The sequence below is a fragment of the Podarcis erhardii genome (assembly GCF_964252035.2).
Source record: "Podarcis erhardii genome assembly, chromosome: 15".
In the NCBI taxonomy this organism is placed as follows: Eukaryota; Metazoa; Chordata; class Lepidosauria; order Squamata; family Lacertidae; genus Podarcis; species Podarcis erhardii.
The window spans coordinates 24,683,626-24,704,776 of record NC_138505.1 but is presented as its reverse complement, the minus strand read 5'-3'; the positions used below and the strand labels follow the sequence as shown (position 1 = coordinate 24,704,776).

The following is a 21,151-nucleotide window of genomic DNA, read 5'->3' as shown; positions in this document are numbered from 1 at the left end:
ACTGTCCTCCCACCCCACACCCTTCCTTCCAAGAGCTGAAGTTGGTGAATCATAAGGTTTTCCTAGTTTATCCTCAAACCAACCCTGCGAGGTAGACTAAACTGAAAGGAAGCTGGCTTTCATCACTGAATGGGGATTTGTGACCAGGTCTCTCCCTGGCTTAAGTCTTACATCAAAGACATACAGACCAATAAGTAAATTTTGCCCAGTTTGCAGAAGAGAAGACTGAGGAAAAGAGGCTTGGGACATGGTTAAAGGTCAGCTTGCAGAGAGGGTAGGTCTTACCTGATGTGGAATTAGTGCCCGCAGTTTTCTTGAGAGAAGCCTTCCCACTGTCACTGCTGCCCTTGATTATTCCGCTGGGTTCCTGAACATAGGGGTGGAGGTGAAAAACACATTGTTGGTCTTGGATAGGGAGCGATGCAAGAAGATTCCCTATACTGTGTGAGAAAACTGGCCCATCTTGTTGGGTATTGTCTGCACTGACTGGCAGCAGCTCTCCAGAGTTTCAGACCAGGGTTATTCCCAGCCAGGGATTGAACCTGAGACCTTCTGAATGCAAAGCAGATGCTCTACCACTGAGCAATGGCCCCTCGCCCATCATAGAAGGTGGTCTTATATGGAGTCAGAGCAGCTGGTCCATCTAGCTCAATGCTGTCTACACTGACTGGCAGCAGCTCTCCAGGATTTCAGGCAAAGGGACATTCCCAGTCCTACTTGGAGAAGCCAGGGATTGAAGCTGGGACCTTCTGCAAGCAAAGTGGATGCTCTACCAACTGAGCTAAGCGCATGGGTCAGAAGGACAGCACTGGGACTGCCATGGATAGTAGGTCTCACCCTGGAAAAGCCTCCCTTCGTAATCCAGGGTATCTTTCAGTCAGGGCTGTATAAACCCAGCGTTGCTCAACGAACAACTCCAGACAAGCCCATCCCTTCCCTACCTACTTACCTGGAGCTGGCTGAGTTGAGCATCAATGGAATCTAGCAGGTAATCACAATGATCCTTCGCCCAAGGTCCTGGTCTCTCGGGAACGGAAGCCATTTTTTATCATTCCTGGGAAGGGGACAAAAGGCAAAGAATCTGGGCCCACAGGAGCAACGAGGCTCCCTTGGCCCTACAAAGAAACCCAACGTCCAGGCGCTGGGGGACAGATTTGTTTATTTTTATTTTATTGACCAGGATTTATGTACTGCTTAACCACTGACACCTCTACATGAAATAAGACATTAAAATTATCGGTAAAGTCGGGTGTTTAAAACATGGCCCCATATCGTGCCGCTTTAAGCAGCCTGTCAATGAATCCTAGGAAATGAAGTTGCTGGCAGAGCTCTTCTGAAGTTCTTATTGCAAAGCCCCGTCAAATGGCTTCTGTGCAAAAGTATAAACCGGGCTCCCAAACGAACTAGTGTTTTCAACTTTATGGGGGCGATGGGGCGGGAGTCTCGCTCTTTCCTCCTGCGCGATGGAGTGGAGTAAATTTTCTGCCTGCGGGGCTCCTCCTTAGGAGGAAGTGTGGGCCGGGTGGCAGCTCCGGGGTCCGTGCGAGGGCCACTCACGGCAGCTCGGGGCTTCGCATCACTCCCCAGCCGGGCGATCGGGACTCACCCGTGGCCCCGAAGCCGCGCCGCGCATCCCTCCGCCGCGCCCCAGCGTGGGGCCGCCTCTGCAACCGTGGAACGTCCCCGGGCCAGGGTTGCCAGGCAACCATGGAACGCTGGGCGGCCGGAGCGCTCCTATTGGTGGAGAGTCGTGCCCGTTGCCAAACAAGGCGGCTCGGCGGAAAGTTGCAAGAGGCGGCGGGAAGGGGTGCGTCTCTGTCGCGCTGCAGAGACCCACCATTGGGCCGGGGGAAGGGAGGGCAGGCGTTAATGGTAAAGGGTGCCTTTGTGCACGTGCAAAGCGCTTCTCCTCGGCAACCCCCGAAGCTTTAGTATTAAGGGAAAGCAAGGCTATAAGCATGGGCGTAGCCAAGGGAGGGGGGCAGATCCGCAAAAAGTATTGAAAGTACTCAATTACTTTCCCCTAGATGCCTGCCCTCCCCCGCGCCCTAGAAAGCTTGCTTCCCGTAATCTCGTCTTTTGGGGGTATTTTAACCTGTGACTGCCCCCCCCCCAAAAGCGCAAGGACTACTTGAGGGGGCGGGATCTCCTTAAAAAAGCTCCTAAAAGAAATATTTGGCTTCCCAACAAAAATCCTGGCTACGCCCGTGGCTATAAGGCTGTAGTCTACAGATCCAAGCGTCAACTATGATCTGTAAATAAAGGGGGAAATGCGCCACAAGGGGGTACTGTTGGTCTTATACCTCCACCCAGCTTTCTCCTGGGACCACAACCATTTTGCAAGCGCACCTCCCATCTGACCCTTTTTACACCTATAAAGTGGTACCTCGGGTTAAGTACTTAATTCGTTCCGGAGGTCCGTTCTTAACCTGAAACTGTTCTTAACCTGAAGCACCACTTTAGCTAATGGGGCGTCCTGCTGCCGCCGCGCCGTCAGAGCAGAATTTCTGTTCTCATCCTGAAGCAAAGTTCTTACCCCGGGGTACTATTTCTGGGTTAGCAGAGTCTGTAACCTGAAGCGTATGTAACCCGAGGTACCACTGTAATGCAATGTAGAAAGGGATTTCTGTGTAGGTGGGAGACCTGAAGTTCTGCACATGCACACCTGCCCACAAGTACTTTGCTCCTTCCTATTGCAGCACCGCCACCAACTTCAGGGACCTGAAAAGAGAGGGCTTGAGCGAGGTCTTCCTCCATAAGCCCTGAAATGAATGATAGTTGCTGCACAGTGTTTCTTTCATTTGAGTCCTGCACAGGCCTTCATAGAAAATCAAGGCCCCTGCAAAAGGAAAAGGTCCCAGGTCATCCCCCAAATTGGTGAGATTCATTTGACATTCACACAAAACCAAGCCTTTAGTGTCATTGGCCCCAGGCCTCTGGAATGCTCTTCCAAGAGATTCAGGAGGTGCACCTTCTGAATTGCCTTCAAACATGTTTTTTTTTTTTTTTTAATGCTGCCAGGCTTATTCTAAAAATTAAGAAAAACATAACAGCTGGTTGATGATCTGCAATCACACTTTTTATGTGATTTTGTGTGTGTATTTGTTGTACTTCTTTGGTATTTTTAACGCAGTTGCAGAATAAATGTATTTTATAAATAAATATGCACCACCTTCAGTTCCATGATGAAGGGCAGGATAAAAAGAGAACAACAGAGTTTTAAAAGCATCCCACTAAAATGGTTCATCTGTTCCTGAGGTCAAGAGCCCCTCTACATCCTTTTTCAAAACTGGTAGCGATGAACGGAGCCCAAGAGAAACTGCCTTCCCCTGACACAGCAGTTTCTCCAACCTGGTGCCTTCCAGCTGTTTTAGACTACAGTGGTACCTCGGGTTACATACGCTTCAGGTTACATTCACTTCAGGTTATAGACTCCGCTAACCCAGAAATAGTACCTCGGGTTAAGAACTTTGCTTCAGGATGAGAGCAGAAATCATGCTCTGGCAGCGAGGTGGAAGCAGGAGGCCCCATTAGCTAAAGTGGTGCTTCAGGTTAAGAACAGTTGCAGGTTAAGTACGGACCTCTGGAACGAATTAACCCGAGGTACCACTGTACATCCAACTAGCATGTCAGAGTTAAAAACCAACTGGAGCGCACTAGGTTGTAGAGACGGCTCTAGCAGCTGTGATGCCCATCACATGCTGGAGGAGCTGGTACATGGAGTGGTGCCAGCTAGCTTCAGCTGCTAATGGAGGAGGAAACAAGGTCCCCTTGGAATCCAATGAGTGGCCACTCAGGCAATTGCAGGGATGCCGTGAAATTTCCTTAAGAAACAGTTCATTGCCTATCATTGTGATTAGGCTGGGCTTCATGGTGCTTCTTGTGGCTTCAAAGAAAATTGGGGGGGGGGTGTCTTCAGCGGCGTTTCCTACCCATATTTCCAGCTAATCAAGGTCCTCAGGCACTAGGTAGCCGCCGCCCCCCCCCCCCCATTACCAGAAGCTTTTGCCAAATCCAGATGGGAAAATGGGAAGTTATAATACAAAGCAGCATGACTCTGAGCACACACAGTGTGTATTTCCTTCCAAAGCCAACTGACCTCGCAGGTGGAAGAACAGAGAACTGTGAGCCCCTCAACTTTTCTGTTTACACATTCACCTTTAAACTGCCCATCGCTTCCAACTTCAGTGAATTCTCAGCTATCAGGCAATGGTCCTCCAAGCCAGGGATGAGGAACTGGTGTCCTCCAGATGCTTTTTGACTCCCCACTGGCCTCAACCAGCACAGCCAATGGTTAAGGGGTGATGGGGGAGTTGCAATCCAGCAACATCTGGAAGGCCAGAGGTTCCCAGTGCTGCTTCCAAACCAAGAAACAGCCCAACTTCCCTATGATCCACCACCTTTGGGCAGAAGCGATGGGTTTGAGCACAGTTTAAGGTTTAAAACTCCTGAATCCACTTTTTTTATTATTACCATGTCAGCAAAGAGGGATCGCTCCACAATAATATTTGTTCAAAAGTATTACATTCAAACAGCATTTACGGTAGAATGACATTATAATCCTCTGGTGAGACAAAAGTAGAAAAGACCAGGAAGACGGTGCTCTTGTTAAGTGTCGCTGTCACGCAGGAGAGGACAGGAAGAGGCTCTTGGTTAAAGGGGCTGCTTTGCCGAGTGACTCCCCTGCTGCGATTAAACTCCCCAAATTTGGGTGACATGCCTGGCCGCAGAGCTTCTGAGGACAGCAGGAGTGGGTGGCAGGTTGCTGAGGAGAAAGGACATTTCTGCACCTTTTCCAGTAATGCCAGGAAGTGAGTTCAAAGGAAAGGAATGGATGCCCACAAACCTCCCAGACAAGTGGTCTGATATTTCCCCTGCAATATAACACTCTTAGAGAGCATGGCAGGGATGCGGGTGGCGCTGTGGGTTAAACCACAGAGGCTAGGGCTTGCAGATCAGAAGGTTGGCGGTTCGAATCCCCACAACGGGGTGAGCTCCCGTTGCTCGGTCCCGTTGCTTCGAACCTAGCAGTTCGAAAGCACGTCAAAGTGCAAGTAGATAAATAGGTACCACTCCAGCAGGAAGTTAAATGGTGTTTCTGTGCGCTGCTCTGGTTCGCCAGAAGTGGCTTAGTCATGCCGGCCACGTGACCCGGAAGCTGTATGCCGGCTCCCTTGGCCAATAAAGCGAGATGAGCGCTGCAACCCTAGAGTCGGCCATGACTGGACCTAATGGTCAGGGGTCCATTTACCTTCACAGAGCATGGCATTGTAACATTTCTTCCCATGTTCTCCCCGTTTTATTTCTTAAAGGCAGACTGTGGAGTTGTGCCATCTCTAGTCAAGCCACCGCCATTTGCTCAGGGTTCGGGCCAAATGCTCAGCTCTTTGGCTTGGTCCGTTGGGCAGTATATTCTGCTTTGGGAACGGGGTGTCCCGTTCCTGCTTCAATCCCTGCACATTCAGGTGCCGGTGCCTAATGAGCCTAGCCTGCACTTGTCAGGTTTCATTTATTTAAGTGTCAACGAGACCTTGTTGCCGCAGAGTTGAAGATAAGAGGGAAAGTGACAAACTGCTTTGCTTAGACTCACAGTCAAGTAAGCACAGACAATAAGGCATTAGAAAGAGCTGTGATTCCAGTCCGTTTTATTTTTTTAAAAAAAATGAAACTGAATTAGGCCTTTAAAATGAAAACAAAAGCAAAGCAAGAAACCCCTGTACCTTTTATTTTTTTACAGCATTAAAAACTGAACTGAGAAAGAGTGTACAAAGAGTTGAAAACCACTGCTTGCTCGGTTGTTCTGGCTCTAGGTAAAAGAGCATCTTAGGAAGCGGGGCATCCAGGTGTCTCCAGGAATCTCCCCTCTCTTACCTGGTGCTTTCCAGATGTTTTAGACTACAACTCCCATCAGCCCCAGCCAGCACGGCAAAGTGATCTTGGGGGCTGATGGTAGTCTAAAACACTGGGAGGAAACCAGGTTAGGAAAAGCTCGTGCGGAATAATCACATCTGAGGCGGTCCAGCAGACTGGATCACATTGGCTCGGAAGTTCTGGGAAAATGCTACAGTTTGTGGCAGGGGAAAGAGTCAGCCTGGCAAAAAGCCAGACACCCATCGTCCTCAACTTTTGGAGAGCAGCTGCTCACAATGCAACGGACCTGTTTTAATTCTCCAGCAAGCCATTCCCATTTCTGAAGATGGTGCATCAGCTGTCTGGAAAGAAAGAAAAAAAACGAGACCCCCACATTGCAGAACTGTCTCCAGCTGCAGAAAGTAAAAGGAGGTGAAGAAACGTAATCCCTGGAGGGAGATATCCTTTCCTGTCCCACTATGACTTCAGGCCAAATAGGTTGGTGGGTTTTTCAAGCATTAAAAACAAACCATGCCATACTTGTACAGGTAATGGATGCAACAACAACAAAAAAAGGTTTCTGTGCCCACGTTGGTGCAACAATGGCTCTGTCGCTTCCCCTTTTGATTCTGGAAAAACGACACCCGTTTGCAGCCTCAGAGCTCACAGAACTGCCTCCACGCTAGGCTGTATATATGAACAGGGGAAAGTCAATTTTTCAAAAAGTGTGTTTGAAAGAAATCATTTATCCAAATTAAAACCCTCTCTCAATTCATTTGGAGTACAGCTGTCCTACACACACACACACACACACACACACACACACACAAAACATACATACAAATACATACACACCAGATTTTCAAGAACGGCATCAAACTTCTTTCGCTTCTGCCCACGAGTTTTGCAGCATGTTGTTGTTGTTACCTAAGAAAAACTACCCTTGTCGAAGACATAATTGCTGACTCGATCGAAACGTTATCTATATATATGTATTTATATATTTAAAACAGCAGTTCATGGTGGGCTTTGGCAACACTGCTGCAGCAGGTTTTGACTTTTAAAAAAATAAATAAAAATTCAGACGCACACATTTACATTCCCACCCCCACCCCCCGCCAGGATACAGGAATGAGGGGAAACAAATCCAAAAGAAGCACCCCAAAAGTGGTAGTATCTTGAGCAATTTTTTTCAAGTAAAACATAGGAGGAACACTGCATCAGAAGCTACTGTTTTGGCTCGATGGGAATTTTCAGGAACAGGAAATGTGTTGCTTTCTTTAGAAAGGGATGGTTTCTTCTTCTAGATTTGGGTGCGGGGGAACCTTTGGCTTCCCAGACAAACTCCCATCGGATCCAGCAAGCATGGCCCATGGCTGGGGACGATGGGAACCGCATTTCAGCAAGATCTGGAGGGCCAAAGCTTCCCCACACTGGATATGGACCAGCCTTCCCCAGCAGTAGTCCAAATCATCTGGAAGCGCACAGGTTTGGGGGAGGCCAAGCAATCGGGACCCTTAGAAGCATTATCTACCCGGAGCATCTCCTTTTAAACAGCCGCTGAGAGAAACGGGCTTGCTCAAGAGGAAGCCGGCGCACACCTGGCCTGCTGCATCTATTCAGTCTGCGGCTTTGGAGCAAATGTTAGCAAGGCAAGACCCTTATCTCCTCTCTCTGTGTATAAATCAATGGTCTGGGGGCACAATCCTGGAGACCGCTCTCCTGCGCAAGCCGTCGAAATGAACAGGAGCTCAGCATGGACGGTGCCTCTAACCTCGACACTTTTATTTTTCTCATTAAGAAAGAAAGAGACAGAGGACACCTACCCTGAAAAGAGGAATCAAGATTTACCGTACATGTAATTTGCACTATAAAAAGAAAATTCAGACAGAGGCACACACCCGTCTTCATTATTATCCCCACCCCTACTTTATGTACCATATAAATTTAAACAAAAATAATTTTATATATATTTTTATATATATAATATATATAAATTAGAAGCAAATAAATAATTAAGATTAAAGAGCACACTGAAATCAGCTGTTGGCATACTGATGTTCAGTCACTACAATTACATTGTATGGTGTGTATATGCGTGTTTGTGTGTGTGTGTGTGTATTTGCACAGGTTATGTAGATTTGTATAAATATATAAATATACTGTGCAAAGGTGTGTGTGCATGTATATACATATATACTTGCGAACGCAGAGAAGAGTAAATATCAGTTCCTACAGGTGCTGTAAGGGAAAGGGTTTTTGGAAATCCCTCTGGGGGATAACCTGACTCAAGACCTCCCCTTTGCAATCTGGGGGCAGAGAGTGAAGCCCTGAAGTTCGTTATTGCTCGTTTTCTCCCCGCCGCCCCGCAAAAATGTGCCTGGCCACAAGAAATCCGCTGGTTCCTGCATCTGTCAAGATGTGATTTTGTGAGCCAGAGGACCGGGCGGCTCTGTTATTTTCCAAAGGCAAAAGGCATTATGGACCCTGTTCAGTTCTCAAAAAGAGCCGCCCGGCCCATTGGACGTAAGGGACATTTGTCCCAAGCACCATTCTTTCACAGGGAAACACCAGGCAGCCAGGCCTTCGGCATTGGCAAACCAGCCGGTATGAAAGAGGGACATGCAAATCCAGGTGCCAGGCAGAACTTCCCTGGAACACCCCCCAAAAAATCCAGAACTAGGGCTGAAACTAGAGCCTGCTTGTGCAAATTCTGGTCAGGGGAGAAAGGTGGTCAGTCGGGCAATTTAAGAACAGCTGGCAAAATGGTATCAATGCCTCTGCGATTTCAGAGAACGTGGGTTTGTCGGCAGCTCAGTGGCTAGCCTTGAATAACAAACAGGGGCAGGAGAGAGAATGGGATGCTCTAAGACAGAGAGAGCACATTTTGACTTGCTACTTGTGAGGCATCTGGGATGAAGGCATTTGTCCTTGGAAAACCCACTTTCCCCTTGACTACAGCAGAGGGCAGTGCCCCCTGGCATCTCTGCCAGCACTGCTCTCTGCATCTTCCAGTCACCAGGCCTCTGATGAAGAGGACAGCAAGCAAGGAGAGGGAGTGTCCATGTGTGCTTCCTACAAAGATGGCGCCAGCGAGGCCCACAGAGGTGTCTCACGTTTGCGCATGGAGAGCGTGCTGCCCAGATGCGCCTCGCCACCGGCGTCACATTAATCCACGGCGCCAGGGGCTCGGCAGTTTGTTGTGACTGCTGGCTGTGTGAATGAGCAGCCTTGTGGGTGTGTGATGGAGAAGGAGGGTGCTGTTTCTAACCAAATAGATTGTGGGGGAGCCTTCAGTTCCACCCTGCCTGGGCTTGCACCCAGCTCCTGTGCCGTAATCTCAAAGTGAGGGGGGTAGGAACTAGCAAGATGGCATCGAGGTGTGCCAGGGTTCATCTCCAGCTCTCCCCAAGCCTAGCCGCACCGGGAAAGTCCTTTCGGAAAAGAACAACCAGCTGGCAAAAGGGGGACTTCTCTACCAAGGGAGAGAACCAAAATTAAATCGCCATACACGCCCCAAAACACAAAACCGTCCAGAGACTTGATTTTTAAAAGACGAAGTAACAAAAATATTGCCTGTTGACCAATACTGGATCCAAGTACTCCAAAAAGCATGGGAGGGAACTTAAACCACAGTTGTCTGAACGCTCCTCCAACCCTTCTCCAAAGATGCAAAACTCAAAATGGGGTGGGGGAAAGTTATTGGCTTGTTAACTCCCTCCCCCACCCCCACCCCCGGACACCGCACTTTCTCCCTAGAATTTAGGACCCATCTGGGACATGGGTTAGGGAGTTGCTGCATCTTTAGAAAAAGAACCTGAATTATACGTATACTATTTTATATATAAAAGATATTTCAAGTCCCCAGCGCACAAATGAGAAAGAAAGAAAAAAGAATCAAACATACATCATTCCCCCACAAATACGTGCATCTTTGGAAATGTCAGAGCTTCGGTTAAGAGAACCGGAAGCTCAAAATATGTAAGGAGGCTGCATCTCCTGATGCAGGAATAAATAGGCCAGGCTTAAAAAGAAAAGGAAAAAAATCCATCATCTCTCAATCCTAATTGGTAGCTTTAAAAAGTCACTTAAAAGAAAAAAAAAATAACACCCCCAAATGCCATTTCATTAGTGCATAAAAATAGGTTTGGAATTCCCTGTTTGGTTGTTGTCTTGCAGTTTTTCTCTTTTCTTTTTTTAAAAAATCTGCATTTATTTAAACTCTTGTGTGTGTTGACCAGCAGGATGCTGCCTGGAGTGCTTCTGCTACCAGCTCCTCTTTCCCGTGGACAGGATGAGGAGGGAGGCTCCCCTTCCGCCCCGGGAGACGCCAGTCCAGCTCAGAAGCCGCTCAGAATATATTGGGGCATGCACTCCACTCCTGGTGCTCCTTCGCTTCCCAGTATCCACCTTTGTAAACGCACATCAGCTCCCCGGTGACCGGGTCGACCTTCCGCTCAAACCACAGCGGGCTGTAGCCTCTGTAGTCCTTGCCTGTAAAGAAAAGGAAGAGGGAAGAGGTTAAGACAGCGGTCTTGGAATTTACGTAGGAATGGTCCTGTTCTAGCAGTGGCCAACCAGGTGACTGTAGGAAGCCAGGACCTGAGCACATTTCCCATTCTTGTGGTCTCCAGCAACTGGCATTCAGAAGCATCGCTGCCTCCATCTGTGGGGGCAGAGGACGCCCATCATGGCTAGGAACAGTGGGTTTTTTTAAGGGGGACGGGACGCAGGGGTACGCATACCCCTAAACATTTTGTGAATCTAACGAGAGAAGATACTAAAAAAAAAAACAGTTTTAGTTTCTTCTCTAGCACAGTGAATCGCCAGTTCCGTTGCTACCCCCGATGGCGGGCCTCATTTTCTGTCACAGTGTTTCCTGAGTCTCAGACGGAAGCGGGCGTTTAATGTGTGAAGCAGTGTGGAATGCATTTAGACACTGTAGCCAACTTAACGTTTATAAAATTGGTAGGCCCTCCCCTTTGAGTTTGTTTAAGCCTTCAGTGTATGAAAATTCATGGTTTTTGAAAGGATATCTGGCGACGGACACCAACAGCAAGCAGAGGAATAGGGAAGATGTTAGTGCACACAACCTCATGCCAATGTGGAAGTTACAGTGAGCTGTTGGCTGTGTAATATGAGGTAATGCATGTTCTCTGTACTTTTGTCCATTTACTGTATTGATTTTTCCTGATTTTAACTATAAAATGGTGATTTTCTTGAGTCAAAATGAGAGTACCCTTAAACATTTTTTAAGAAAAAATGCACAGGCTAGGAGCCACCAACAGCCTCCTCCTCCATGAATTTGTCCAATCCTCTTTTCAAGGCACCCACGTTGGGGGCCAGCCCTGCCTCCTGTGGGAGGGAGTTCCATAGTTTCAACTATGCGCTGCTTAAAATACAACTTTCTTTTTTAATCTGTCCTGCATCCTCCAACATTCAGCTTCACTGGGACCGAGCTGTTCCCTGTTCATCACACAAATGCACTAGGATTCTAAAGGGTTTCACAGGATGATGACATGTGCTCTGTGATTTGAGAGAGGAGAAAGAGAAGGTGGTGTACCTGATGCAGCAGACAGGCCAACCCCTGATGAAGACTCAAACCACACGTTCCATGCTCGGGGCGATTGACCTGTGATGCAATCTAATCCTTGGGTTCCTCAATTCCTTTCTATATGTGTGGCCCATTTTTTCCATGGCTGGTTGCTATGTGGGTCTTCTATTAGTACCAACCTGGTGCCCTCCAAATGTTTTGGATTACCAGCTGCCATCAGCCCTGGCCAGCATGGCCGGTTGATGCATGGCTGAGGCCGATGGGACTTGTAGTCCAAAGAATTTGCCTGCGCACTGTTTTGCCAGAGTGGTGCATGCTCTGGTTATCTCCCGCTTGGCTTACTGCAATGTTCTCTACGTGGGGCTACCTTTGAACTACAGCTAATCCAGAATGCGGCAGCTAGACTGGTGACTGGGAGTGGCCACCAAGACCACATAACACTGGTCCTGAAAGACCTACATTGGCTCCCAGTATGTTTCCGAGAACAATTCAAAGTGCTGGGGCTGACCTTTAAAACCCTAAACAGCCTCAGCCCAGTATACCTGAAGGGGTGTCTCCACCCCCATCGTTCTGCCCGGACACTGAGGTCCAGCTCCAAGGGCCTTCTGGCAGTTCGCTCATTGCGAGAAGTGAAGCTACAGGCAGAGGGCCCTCTCAGTAGTGGAGCCCACTCTGTGGAATGTCCTCCCATCAGATATTAAGGAGTTAAGTAATTTTGTAACATTTCGGAAACATCTGAATGCAGCCCTGTATAGGTATTTTCAAAAAAATATTTCATGTTTTATTATGTTTTTATATGTGCTGGAAGCAGCCCAGAGGGGCTGGAGAAACCCATTCAGATGGGCGGGGTACAAATAATAAAATAAAATAAATTATTATCATTATCAGCATCAGCATCTTGAGTAGACAGACTGCTTGCTCTAGCACAGGACTTTCCAAACTGTGTGTCAAAACACCTTAGTGCAGGCTTCCTCAATCTCAGCCCTCCAGATGTTTTTGGCCTACAACTCCCATGAACCTTAGCTAGCAGGACCAGTGGTCAGGGATGATGGGAATTGTAGTCTCAAAACATCTGGAGGGCCGAGGTTGAGGAAGCCTGCCTTAGTGTGTAGGCGTGTCATGCAAATGCTCTCCAAGATGCTCCTGGGGCTAGAAAGGGGTTAGTTTTAACTCCCGGTTTGCTAGTAAAACTGAATTACTGTGTTGTGAAATGATGCATGTCTAAAAAGTGTGTCACCAACATGGAAAGCTCTGCTCTAGCAGGAGGGCCCTCCAGGCAGCTCGTTGGCCTCAGAACTCTTCCTGTTGTACTTTGGCCACAACCACAGCATACATTTAAAGTGACACGATGCCCCTGCAAGCAGTCAGGTCTCTCTCCCTTGAAGAATTCAGGGTGCTGAGAGTTATTCCTCCCCTGGAGCTAAAATTCCCAGAGTTCCCTGGGAAGAGGGATGGGTTGAGAGAGACGGTGGTGATGTAGTGGTTAGAGTGTTGGACTAGGACCTGGGAGACCTGGGAGACCAGGGTTCGAATCCCCACTCGGCCATGAAGCTCACCGGGTGTAACTTTGGGCCAGTCACTCGCTCAGCCTAACCTACCTCACGGGGTTTTTGTGAGAACAACATGTGGAAGAGAACTTGAGCCACCTTGAGCTCCTTGGAGGAAAAGCACCATTAATAATAATCCATTACAGTGGTACCTCTGGTTAAGAACTTAATTCGTTCCGGAGGTCCGTTCTTAACCTGAAACTGTTCTTAACCTGAGGTACCACTTTAGCTAATGGGGCCTCCCACTGCCGCTGCGTGATTTCTGTTCTCATCCTGAAGCAAAGTTCTTAACCCGAGGTACTATTTCTGGGTTAGCGGAGTCTGTAACCTGAAGCGTCTGTAACCCAAGGTACCACTGTAATAATAACTATCAAGCCACTCTGGGAACTGTAGCCCTGGGAGGGGACTAGGAGTCTCTCCTCACGAACTCTCCACACCCGTAACAAACTACAGCTCCCAGGATTCTCTGGGGGAAGCCATGACTGTTTAAAGGGGTATCGTACTGCTTTAAATGTATGGCGTGAATGTGGCCTTTGACCCGTACCTTCCTCCAGGGCCTCCGCTGCCTCTGCCTCCCGCTTGCGCCGCACGGCCCGCTGTTTCTCTTCCAGCCGCTGCTTCTCCGCGTTGGCTTCGTCCCACTTGCCGTTCTCCATGAGCCGCTGGTCAGGCCTCTGGCGGCTGTCCGTGGGGGCTATCCTCTCCTCGGGCTCGTTCAGCGTCAAAGCCAGGTTGGAGAAGAAGTACATGTTTTCAGCGTTCTCCCTGCAGGAGGAAGACCCATGGCCGGTTTAAGAAAGAGCGTGTGTCCATTGCATGAATGGGCTTAGGTGTTTGGCCATCTGAAGTCCCCTTCCCATGGCTAAGATCATAACAGGGAAGCCGAGCTACTGTTGTCTATGTTCTGGTAACTTCAGAGTTAGATTACTGCAATGCGTTATATGTAGGGCTACCTCTGAAGACGGTTCGGAAACTTCAGCTAGTGCAGAACTCAGCAAGATGGTTGCTCAAGACGGATTGAGCATATTACACCGATCCTGGTCCGACTGCACTGGCTACCGATTAGTTTCTGGACCCAATTCAAAGTGCTGGTTTTGATCTATAAAGCCTTAAACGGCTCAGGACCGCAATACCTCAAGGACCGCCTCTTTCCATATGAACCTACCCTGAGATGATATTCTGAGGCCCTTCTTTGTGTGCCTCCTCCTCATGACGTCCAGAGGGCGGCAACACGAGAACGCGGCCTTCTCTGCAGTGGCTCCCTGTCTGTGGAATGCTCTCCCCAGAGAAGTTCGCCTGGCGCCTTCATTAGACACCTTTAGGCGCCAGGCAAAAATGTTCCTTTTTAACCTGATGGTTGACCTGATGGACATCCTATGACCTTTTAAAAATGTGACTCTTTGGGGGGGATATTGTTTTTATTTTTATTTTATATATTGGGATCTTTTCTGTGAACTGCCCTGAGGCTTCCGGGTACAGGGCGGTATATAAATTCAATAAATAAATTAATTAAATAAAAACATGCGGTGGCATTTTTGCGCCCACACATTTTTGCACCCACCACATGCAGCTGCACTTCAACTGACACAGAAAGAACTTCCCAAGGTATCAGGCCCCAGTGGTGCGCAATCATGCCAATGTAGTTATGAGCATAGTGTGGAAACCCAAAAACGGGCCGTTTCACTACACTTGATCTTAGCCAAAAGGCCGAGAAGCGATAAAAAACGGGCCGTTTCAATGTGGCTTCCTGCTTGTGGGAATGCTCTCCCCAGGGAGGCTTGCCGGGCACCACTGCTCCATGTCCTTAGGCACCCGACAAAAGCATTCTCTTTTCACCAGGCCTTGGCTTTTAATTATCTATGGCATTTTTGCACAGGCGAGATGCTTTAATGTAGTTAAAAGCAAACAAACAAGATTATATTTTAGATTTTTTTTAATGCTGGTTTGAATGTTTGTTTTTTTTATTTTTATATTGCTTAAAATACTCTAAGTCACTTTGAGTGGCCATGGCAAAAACCCCACTTAATATACTTAGTAAATAATAATAGTGACTAGAGGAGACTTCCGGGTCGGCGCCATCGCCGAATGGCGGACTCCCTCCGAGCTCCGGAGGGAGCCTGCACGGCAGGGGCTGGGTCCTACCGCACCGGCGATGCGGGGACCCTTAAAAACCACGGCCACGGGGGCCGTGGACATGGAGACTCGGCTGACACCGTTAGCGCCCTCCCGACTCGTGAAGGAGCCTTTTTAAAGGCTACGGATCGGGTGCCGGGGAGAAGCGTGGTGTTTTGAGTCCTCTGCTATCCCTGCCGTGCGAAGCCGCATGCCATTCGGCGGAGAGCGCTGGCTTTTTCCTTTGAAAATTCGGACCTAAAAGAACAACCCGTAAGTAATTGGAACTTGGACTAAAAAGAGGGACAAAAACTTTAAAAATTTCGGCGCGAGCGGGGGAGGCGCAAAAAAGGAAGTCAGCCACCCCCTCCATTGTAGAAGGGTCAAAGCAAAGGATCTGATAACTAAGATCGGAGTAACATCATTTTGGCAAGTTTTTAACCTCACGAGTGAAGAATATGAGATTGAGCTGGAGGAGGAAAGTAGAATTCGGACTTAAAAACAACCCCCCCTGGAACCCCAGGAGCGATCGATGACGGAGTTTGGAGAGGAGAAAGGCAAGTTTTGACAGCTGTCAAAGAGCTGTCAAAGCGGAAAATAAGATAGAGACTATGTTACAAGGACTTTGCTGGTTATATTTGTTATAAATTGGATACAAATTGTTTTAAATAAGGATTACAAAGTTACTAGGGCTAATGGACGCGATCTGGAAGAGAACTCAGTTTTTGCAATCCACCTAGAGGAGCCGAGGGATATTACAAGTGGTTTTAGCTGGAAATTGGAACAGAACTGTTTATCTCCTGGGAAACTGCAGAAATGGAACATTATTATGACTACAGAGGCCACTACACCGAAGAAGACAATGGAATCATCTGTTGTGGAATGAAAGGAACTTGACGTAATGTTTTGTTTCTGAATAACAAGCCTCTGTAAAGGAACTAACTTTTGGAATTAGGACATTTGTGCAGGAAAACAGGGACAGAAAGAAATAGAAAGAGGAGTGTGATCAATAAGAACAACAAAATAACAAGAATTGGACCAAGTCAAAAGTGGGGACGTTTGGGACATCCAGATTTGACAAGCTTAAGGATTATAATTTGGAGTTTTTCACTCCTGGATATAAAAATCTGGATGGAAAAAATGGGCCTTTCTTTGAGACAGAATCCTTCCATGATTGGACATTCGAAATTAAAGAGGACTGGCAAAGGACTATGACTTAGAGAGACGTGGAAATATCGGACATTGAGGAACACTGGGAACGCAACCGGGAAAAGGGGGGGTGGGAAATGTGGAATCCAAAGGGCGTAAACTATGTTTTATTTAGGCTATATACATCTACAGGGTATTCTAAAGTGGGGAACTCGTGGTGGGAATAAGCCGATTTTAGGGGAATGGAAAATAATGTTTTTTTATAAAAAAAAAAAAAATGGGTTAAGGATAACAAGTCTGAATTGAGGAGAAGAACTTGTTGAGATCATTTGAGAGATTTGGAATACAAGGGGGGGGAGGGAAGGGGAAGTCCTGAAAGGATGTAATTGGAAAAAGATTTGAAATTGGATGTTTTATTAATTTGTAATTAATTGGAAAACTTTAATAAATATTATTCAAAAAAAAAAAATAATAGTGACTAGAGTACCCTAGGGCGTGGGACTTAGGCCACGAGAGACAAGGGTTCAAACACACACTAAACCACAAAGCTCTCTGGTAGGTGACCTTGGGCCAGTTACTGCCTCTTGGCCTATACAGCTGCTTACTAATATTTCCTGGTTTTCTTACTGGCCCTTCGCCATGAGGTCCAAGTGGGAAAGTGACATTATAAAAATACAATATTTAAAATTGGCTAAAACAATTTGCAATCAGACAAATAGGATGGTGTGTGTGTGTGTGTGTATTTTTTCTTTGTGTGTATGTGTCAAAGGTCAGGATAAAGAGGCCTTCAGCTTATGGCAAAAGCTCTGTAATGTGCAAGAAGCACCTCTCGCCAGGAAGGAATTCCACAGGGGCTGCCACAGAATTCTTGGGGAATTACCAAAAGGGTGCCCACCTCGCAAGGTTGTTGTGAGGGAAAAAACATGGAGAGGAAAACCCAGGCACACACTCTTTGGAGGAGAGGTGGGATATAACTGCTACTTCGGAAAGTTAAAACGAGGGCAGGCAGGCTGCCATTTGGATTTCGGCGCCTGTTACACCCTCTCCCCCCCCCGCCCTGCAGCGGCAGAACGTAAGCAGGTCCAGGGTTCAATTCTGGGTCTCTGTGTTTGAAAAGGATGACCTCTACCAGTGACCTCCCAGAACCGCCATCAGCCAGATTAGGGAGCAGCGACAGAGACAAGACTAATGGTCTGACTCAGCATAATAGGTAGCCTGGGGTCCTCCAGGTGTTGCCAAACTACAACTCCCATCATCCCTGGCCATTGGTTGCAGGGGCTGATGGGAGATGCTGTTTGGCAACATCTGGAGAGGCAAACATCTGGAGACAAGATTGTTTGCTGTTTGTCAGACCCATTAGCCACGGAAACGTGATTCTTACACCAGCCCCTAAAATACGCAGGCATGTGGATTTGGCGACACCCGCGGCACCCGAGCCCTGTTGGGCAGACTCACGGAAGAGGGTATTTCTTCCACAGGACCTTGGGGGACAGCGTCTGGTAGACGGTTTTGGGCACCTTGCCCTCTGAGCTGCCGTTTCCTTGGCTGCTCTGCACGATTTTGGAGCACTCCATCTTCTCGTCCCATGTGCCAGACATGACATAGTGACTTGTGCCCTCCGCATCCATGACTAGGCCTGTCACCTAGGAAGGAACATTGAGGATTCAAAGACCCTCCGTAGAGACGCAACGTTCGCCAGCAGCCGCGTCCCACCCAGCTCATGGTCTAGAGCAACCTTCCTCAACCTGGTTCCCTCCAGATGTTTAAAAGCACAACTTCCTTCATCCCTGACCATTAGACTAGCTGGCTAGGGCTGATTAATGTTAGAATCCAGCAACATCTGGAGGGCACTGGGTTGGAGAAGGCTTTTTTAAGAGTGAGAGTGCTCTTAGGCCCACATCCTGCTGGTGGGGCTTGTCAGTGTGCATTTCTTGGTACAGAAAGTATTGATCTGACGTGTAGAGATTGTTCTTATTCTAATTAATTCAAGAGGCTTCTGGAAGCTTCTCTGTGTGAAAGAAACAAGCAGAAGGTTCATGATGTTTGGGTTATTCCTTCAGAGAAGCTGAGTACAGCTGGCTTAAACTGGGTCTGTTATCTCTTTCTGTCAAGGTCATGCTGACTATAATAATAATATGGCCAGAAGGAGCCTGAATTTTACTTTTTTCTATCTTTCTTTCCAGCTGTGTGGTGTTCTGTACATAGTATGCTTAGTGTTAAGGTTTTAATCTTATTGTAAGTTATTGTAAGTTTAAGTTAAGTCTGCTGCAACTGGATTTCTTATGGACAGTGCCAATCCTGAATGTATTGGATTTGTGACCATTATGCTCAATTGCCTTCAGTAGCAGTAAAGCTCTGCTGGATGAAATATTAATTGCCTTTGGTCTTATTTTTTGGGAATCCTGCAACGTGTTTACTCTGCTAACTATACGTTGGAATCTGCTCTGGATCAATATTGAGTAGAATTTCATGTCAGGGCTTCCCATGAGGGCATCTGGTTGCCCACTGTGAAGAAGCAGGACTAGACGGGCAATTGGGCTCTTACGTTTTTATTGTCAAGTATAGTGATTTAATTTACCGAAACTGGGAATGCTTGAATGTCATTGCTGTGTGTGTAATTCTGGAACGTTCCCCAGTAACTCTCGTGTGATTGGCTAATTTTGGCCACATGGGCAGCATCCTATTACATTCTCCATTTTGTTTTGTGAATGACTTGATTGTGACTGCTGCATTTCCCTGAATATTGAAGTAGAGACTGTATCAGATAACTCTCTCTCTAAACGCAATACAGGAGAGGAATGATGCTGTTTTTGTGTGAATGTGACAGAAAGAAGTACAGAAGTTGATGTTCTCCCAAGAAGCAATAAGGACAAGTCTGCCAGAAGGAGAAAGTGGAAACCTCTCAGTTGGAACTGCGTGGCCTAGTTGGGTAATGGACCTAAGGCTGAGTGCAAGTATTGGAAAGAGAGAAAGACACAGCTTGTTTTAATCTGTAAAGAAGCTGTAATCTTCAACTAAGAAAAACTAAGCTGATGCTTGAATAAGCATGTGAATGTAAATAATTTGCATATATTCTTCTTTAGCTCTATGTTCAGCAAGTACAGTGGTACCTTGGTTGTTGAATGGCTTGGCTCCTGAACAAATCGGCCCCCGAACGCTGCAAACCTGGAAGTGAGTGTTTCAGTTTGCAAATGTTTTTCGGAAGACGAACATCCGACGCGGCTTCCACGGCTTCCGATTGGGTACAAGAAGCTCCTGCAGCCAAGCCTTGGTTTCCGAATGGTTCCGGGAGTTGAACGGACTCCCGGAGCGGATTAAGTTTGACAACCAAGCTACCACTGTAAAAGCTTTTGAATAGATCAACAGGTGTTTGGACATTGTTTTAACTTCAAGAAGAGAGTAGGTATTGCACAGGATTTAGCTTCCTAGCTGCAATTTAGCTATTCTGCTAGCACTTAGCACTGTCCAACGGACTCTGGTTACATATGGAGAAAAGATTGATGATGACCATAAAGGACTTTATAGGGGTGAAGCCTGTGGGCATCTTGGACTAGATGGGTCTTTGGCCATGAAATGACCATTGCAATTATAAACCGGATGATTCAATTTTATTATTGTAATACATGTGTATGCTTTTGTTCAAATGTTATGTGGTGCCCACGAAATGTTGCTGAACTACAACTCCCATCAAATCCCAACAGCATGGGGCCAGTGGTCAGAGATGATGGGAGTTATAGTCCAACACAACACCCAGAAGGCACCATGTTGGCTACCCCTGTTTCAACTAACTTATGCTCTCTGGTTTTCTTTTTCCCTTTTAAAATAGAACTTTTTATTTAATTTTCAACTAACTGAACATAAAAGTTCCCCTCTCTCTCTCCCAGAACAGATGATCCGTTCATCAAGTCTTGCCATAAACTTGTTTGTCAATTCGGTGGGTGCTGGTCATTGAAATGTTATTTGACAATCTTATAAAAGGCCACTGTATTTCAATGAAGTCACATGTGCAGTTCAGAGCATGCACCCCTTTTTGTCTGTTTTTCAGACAAAGATTACATTCTGCCATCATCATGCCTTGTGTGGATATTCCAAGTCCTTTCCTGTGGCTTGTGAGATGCTGTTGAGGGTCCAACTCCCATAATCTTCAACCAGGACAGCCGGGGGTCAGGGAATGATGGGAGTTGGAGTCCAACAAATTCTAGAAGGCTACAGGTTAGTCACCCCCAGTATAAAGGCAAAGTAGCCCTGCATCTCTCGGGGGGGGGGGAGGCCTACCTTTCGGGGGACATCTCTGGAGAAATAGCTGTAGGGAGTGAATTTCAGTTGGCATTTGTCTTTTGATTTGTAGTTGATGATTTCTATGTCACCAGACTAGGGAAAAAGAGAGGAAAGAAAATGCAAAGAGATTAGTTCTACATTTCTTCCATATCTACCCCACCAGCAATTCAGGAGAGATTTCTCGACTTTCAAAATAAAAATAACGCAGGTGGCGCTGTGGGTTAAACTACAGAGCCTAGGACTTGCCAATCAAAAGGTCGGAAGTTTGAACCCCCGCGACGGGTGAGCTCCAGTTGCCCAGTCCCTGCTCCTGCCAACCTAGCAGTTCAAAAGCACCTCAAAGTGCAAGTAGATAAATGGGTATTGCTCTGGCGGGAAGGTAAATGGCATTTCCGTGCGCTGCTCTGGTTTGCCAAAAGCGGCTTAGTCATGCTGGCCACATGATCCGGAAGCTGTACGCCGGCTCCAGCGGCCAATAAAGCGAGATGAGCGCCACAACCCCAGAGTCGGTCACGACTGGACCTAATGGTCAGGGGTCCCTTTACCTTAACCTCTGAGTATGTTGAAAGCTCCATGTACGTTACTTTAAACCACAATAGGGCTTTAAATCATGCCTTTTTTTAAGCAACGCCAAACACGTGCCAAAATAAGATTGAATGCA

General features: G+C 47.2%; 2 protein-coding genes across 7 annotated transcripts in view; both read right to left on the bottom strand.

Annotated features, from left to right (window-relative positions):
• The window catches only part of LOC309330301 (uncharacterized protein), a 34,487-nt gene extending 32,865 nt beyond the window's left edge, over nucleotides 1-1,622 (bottom strand). The window contains exons 1-2 of the mRNA XM_081841714.1: nucleotides 950-1,622; nucleotides 286-367 (exon numbers count right to left, since the gene is read on the bottom strand). Coding sequence (XP_081697840.1) covers nucleotides 286-367; nucleotides 950-1,042 — 175 coding nt within the window. The 5' untranslated portion in view covers nucleotides 1,043-1,622. The remainder of the gene's footprint in view (nucleotides 1-285; nucleotides 368-949) is intronic.
• Nucleotides 1,623-5,702: 4,080 nt separating this feature from the next.
• Nucleotides 5,703-21,151, bottom strand: part of OSBP2 (oxysterol binding protein 2) — a 152,474-nt gene continuing 137,025 nt past the window's right edge. For all 6 annotated transcript variants that reach the window (XM_081841794.1, XM_081841795.1, XM_081841796.1 and 3 more), the window contains 4 exons: nucleotides 20,488-20,583; nucleotides 17,668-17,855; nucleotides 13,496-13,716; nucleotides 5,703-10,344 (listed from right to left, as the gene is read on the bottom strand). In XM_081841794.1, the coding sequence (XP_081697920.1) occupies nucleotides 10,202-10,344; nucleotides 13,496-13,716; nucleotides 17,668-17,855; nucleotides 20,488-20,583 (648 nt within the window). In that variant the 3' untranslated portion in view covers nucleotides 5,703-10,201. The remainder of the gene's footprint in view (nucleotides 10,345-13,495; nucleotides 13,717-17,667; nucleotides 17,856-20,487; nucleotides 20,584-21,151) is intronic.